The sequence below is a fragment of the Sinocyclocheilus grahami genome, unplaced genomic scaffold (genome assembly GCF_001515645.1).
Source record: "Sinocyclocheilus grahami isolate Dianchi unplaced genomic scaffold, SAMN03320097.WGS_v1.1 scaffold281.1, whole genome shotgun sequence".
NCBI classification, from domain to species: domain Eukaryota; kingdom Metazoa; phylum Chordata; class Actinopteri; order Cypriniformes; family Cyprinidae; genus Sinocyclocheilus; species Sinocyclocheilus grahami.
In genome coordinates this window covers 652,590-656,069 of record NW_015505460.1, presented here as the reverse complement: position 1 = coordinate 656,069, position 3,480 = coordinate 652,590, and the positions used below count along the sequence as shown (strand labels likewise).

The following is a 3,480-nucleotide window of genomic DNA, read 5'->3' as shown; positions in this document are numbered from 1 at the left end:
AGTCTAAAGAAACATGTAAACATCACTAACTGACTAAATCATAAAATAAAACATTTACCTGAAGGCTTTACCCTGGCTACGAGGCGATGTACCAGCCCCATCATCCTTCCCTGGAATGTCTGGAATGGGGGAATCCTCCATAGGGGATATGATGTTTTCCTACATATTTGAAAAAGGATATGACTAAAACATAAGCTGAGCTGACTAAATATTGCACAACTTGTACTTATTTTAGCACATGATGAGTCACTGACCTCAACAAGTGCTTGTAGAAGCCGCTGAGTAAGAAGGCCAAAAGGACAGCCGTCCTCTGGAGGTTCATGCTGAGACTCCGATTTCTTCAGTAAGGCATCTACATCTGCACAAACCAGAATAGTAGAAGATAAAAGCAACAGATTTAAGGCTAGACGCAACAAAAAAATGACAATGTTGCAACTGGAATCTCATCTTAAATCACAACATTACCTTTAGCATCCAGTTCGGAAAGAGGACCCATCATGCTTTTTTTCTTGTCATTGGCTCTCGCCCCCTCTCTTTGCTCCTCCAACAGGTCCTCTTGAGCCCAGCGTTGGGAATAGTGCTTTCCGAGGGCTGGGATCTTGCAAAGAAAGCCAACAGTGAGTGCTCAGATGTGAACAACCAACACAAAAGCCATATAACATGCATTTTCCCTGAGTACAGAATCAGTTAAAGGAAAGGAAAGCTGCAGTAATGTAGTGCAGGAACTGGTTTCTAAAAGATCTTTACCTTGTAGTATTCAGCTTCATCATCAGGGGGTTTGAGCAGCTCTTCCAGAACTCTGATTTCTTCATTTGTGATGTCTGCACAGTAAGGCTCCACCGAGGCCCAGAATCTGTTTTACACACATGTATAACCACAAATGACTAAATACACTTATCATTCAAACGTTTGGGGTCGCTAAGATTTTTTAAATGTTTTTGAAAGAAGTCGTCTCAACAAAACTTTATTTATTTGATCAAAAATACAGTAAAAATGGTATAAGGTATCATAATACTGTGAAATATTAATTTTACAGTATTACAATAACTTTTTTCTAACTGAATATAAGTGAGCTGTAAGCTCTAATCATCATAATTAAAACAAAATTTAAAAAAATTAAACAAAATTACATAATTAAAACAAAAAAATACATTTGAAATGTTTTACTTTACATGTAATGAATCTTCACTTTTTGAAACAAGTTACAAAAAAAAAAAAAGAGAACTTTTTCACGATATTCAAATTTTTTGAGATGCACCTGTATTTTAAAATGTAATTTATTCCTGTGATGGCAAAGCTGAATTTTATCAGCCATTACTTCAGTCTTTAGTGCCACATGATCCATTTATTATTATTATTATCATCCATGTTGAAAACAGCTGTGCTTATTATATTTAATAGTATTGTTTTGTTTTAAATAAGTATTTTTTATAAAATTTATATTTTTATGTTACATTTATTTATATTTTCGTGTAAAACAAGATATATTTTTTTGGTAAAATAGGAAGTTTAAAAGCATTTATTTTAAAAAAGAGAAATCTTGTGTACATTTTTGTCAATTTTGATCAATTTAATGCTTTTAATTGCTGAATAAAATTAAAGGCTTTTATCTGTGTTTAAATAATATTTGATCTGTATTTAAATAAAAATCTTTGACTGAATACTCATAACTTAATATACAGTGGGGCAAAAAAGTATTTAGTCAGCCACCAATTGTGCATTGCAATGAAAAGACGTATGTCGCCAATTAAACAATATGTTAAAACACCAAACAGAACGCTGAGTGAGTTCATACAAGGCATTTATTCATAAAATATTATTGTTTACCTCCGATGAAGGGGCATCCATTACTGACTAAACCATTATCTCAACACGGGGGAGACAACTCGCCGATTAAGTTTTAATAACAAGAACGTGGCTTTAGTATGATCAACCTACGTTTAAAAAAAAAAAGTTTGACCGATATTTGTGTACTATTTGTAAACTTATTTTTCAGTATCAGATAAATACCCCCTCTCGGCAGTTAACATCCACAACATAACATAGCAGCGTATAGAATGGTACATTCCTGACTGAAGCGCGTCCAAACCAAACCACAGACTGTAAAAAGGTCCAAACAAGTATAATCGAAGATTATTTCTTTTTAGAGACTCGTGCGCTGTTTAAAACCACAAACGAGTTCAGGTTTATTTGAACACAGTGATATTTTTAAACCATATCATTTTTGACTACTGTGCATATTTGACCTATCGTGTTATTTGCCATATAAGGAAGAAAAAGCGAATAAAGGTAAGATTGCTACTGGGCTTGACCGTAAATATAAGAATAGATGTGAAATGATAACGGTAGTTTTAGTGTTTATATCTATTTCTCCCAGTCTCCCAGTTTAAAATAGAAACATAAGAACTTGTTTATGTATGAAAATATATTTAATTATCTATCATTTACTCGTATACATGTATACATTTAGCTCACGATTAACAACAGTGCACTTCTAATAGGTGTATTACGGGAAAGTGAGAACGCAATGGAGGCGTGCTTTCTCATTTCCAGGCGAGGCGTGCGGACTTCCGTCTTCCTCCACAGACCTCATATAAAATGGTAAGAGATGTATATTTCTTAAAGTTGCTGTGGTTGTTTATTTATTGTAGCGCGAGCAATCAAATGACCCAATAAGCAGCATTCGGGTAAACCATTTGTATGCGGTCAGCGCAGTGTTTTTGGCTCATTTGATCGAGTGATGTTAAGTCTGTCTTGATTTATGCTAGCTTGCTAACGTCAGTGATTTTGCAGACAAAACCTCTTTTTGGCATATTGAAAACAATAAACGCGCATCACACTGCACAGGTGAAATATTTAATAAACGACACGTGTTTAATTCATTTAGAACAACCGGTAGTTGTCAGTAAGTGATGTTCAGGCAGATGATTGACACTTCACCACCTAAATGACTGACACGAACTCAATGGAATGGCCAAGCACAAACTGACAATCATGTTCTTGTGTGTTTATGATAACTATAAGACACCTTTAAGGTCAGAGAGGTCATAGAATGAAGTGTTACTTAAGTAAATATGGTCCTTTTTGTATGTAGACGGCAACATTGCGACCCTACCTGAACGCGGTGCGTGCCACTCTTCAAGCAGCCCTGTGTCTGGAGAACTTCTCCTCTCAGGTGGTGGAGAGACACAACAAGCCTGAGGTGGAGGTTAGGTGAGGAAATCATTCATACACCCCACATCCTTCTTATGTGTTAAATCTGATGTCTTTTAATATATATATATATATGTGTGTGTGTGTGTGTGTGTGTGTGTTTCGGACTATATATAAATACATATAAGTTACTAAACCTATTAAATATATTTATGTAAATATGAATATATACTTTAAAACTAAATATATAACTAAAACTTATCAAAAATATGTTTAAGGGAATAAACGTGTGTGTGTGTGTGTGTGTGTGTATATACGGTATATATA

General features: G+C 34.6%; 2 protein-coding genes across 5 annotated transcripts in view; one reads left to right on the top strand and one right to left on the bottom strand.

Moving 5' to 3' along the window:
- Positions 1 to 1,844, bottom strand: part of LOC107600314 (transcriptional adapter 3-like) — a 6,361-nt gene extending 4,517 nt beyond the window's left edge. Inside the window, exons 1-5 of the mRNA XM_016292183.1 lie at positions 1,828 to 1,844; positions 748 to 853; positions 466 to 598; positions 255 to 358; positions 59 to 159 (exon numbers count right to left, since the gene is read on the bottom strand). Coding sequence (XP_016147669.1) covers positions 59 to 159; positions 255 to 358; positions 466 to 598; positions 748 to 853; positions 1,828 to 1,844 — 461 coding nt within the window. The remainder of the gene's footprint in view (positions 1 to 58; positions 160 to 254; positions 359 to 465; positions 599 to 747; positions 854 to 1,827) is intronic.
- Positions 1,845 to 2,043: 199 nt separating this feature from the next.
- The window catches only part of LOC107600279 (actin-related protein 2/3 complex subunit 4), a 6,687-nt gene continuing 5,250 nt past the window's right edge, over positions 2,044 to 3,480 (top strand). The window contains exons 1-3 of one of the 4 annotated variants that reach the window (XM_016292129.1): positions 2,044 to 2,289; positions 2,554 to 2,601; positions 3,095 to 3,213. In XM_016292129.1, the coding sequence (XP_016147615.1) occupies positions 2,599 to 2,601; positions 3,095 to 3,213 (122 nt within the window). In that variant the 5' untranslated portion in view covers positions 2,044 to 2,289; positions 2,554 to 2,598. Of the gene's footprint in view, positions 2,290 to 2,501; positions 2,602 to 3,094; positions 3,214 to 3,480 lie in introns of all 4 variants that reach the window. The other 3 variants (XM_016292128.1, XM_016292127.1, XM_016292130.1) reach the window with 3 other exon arrangements.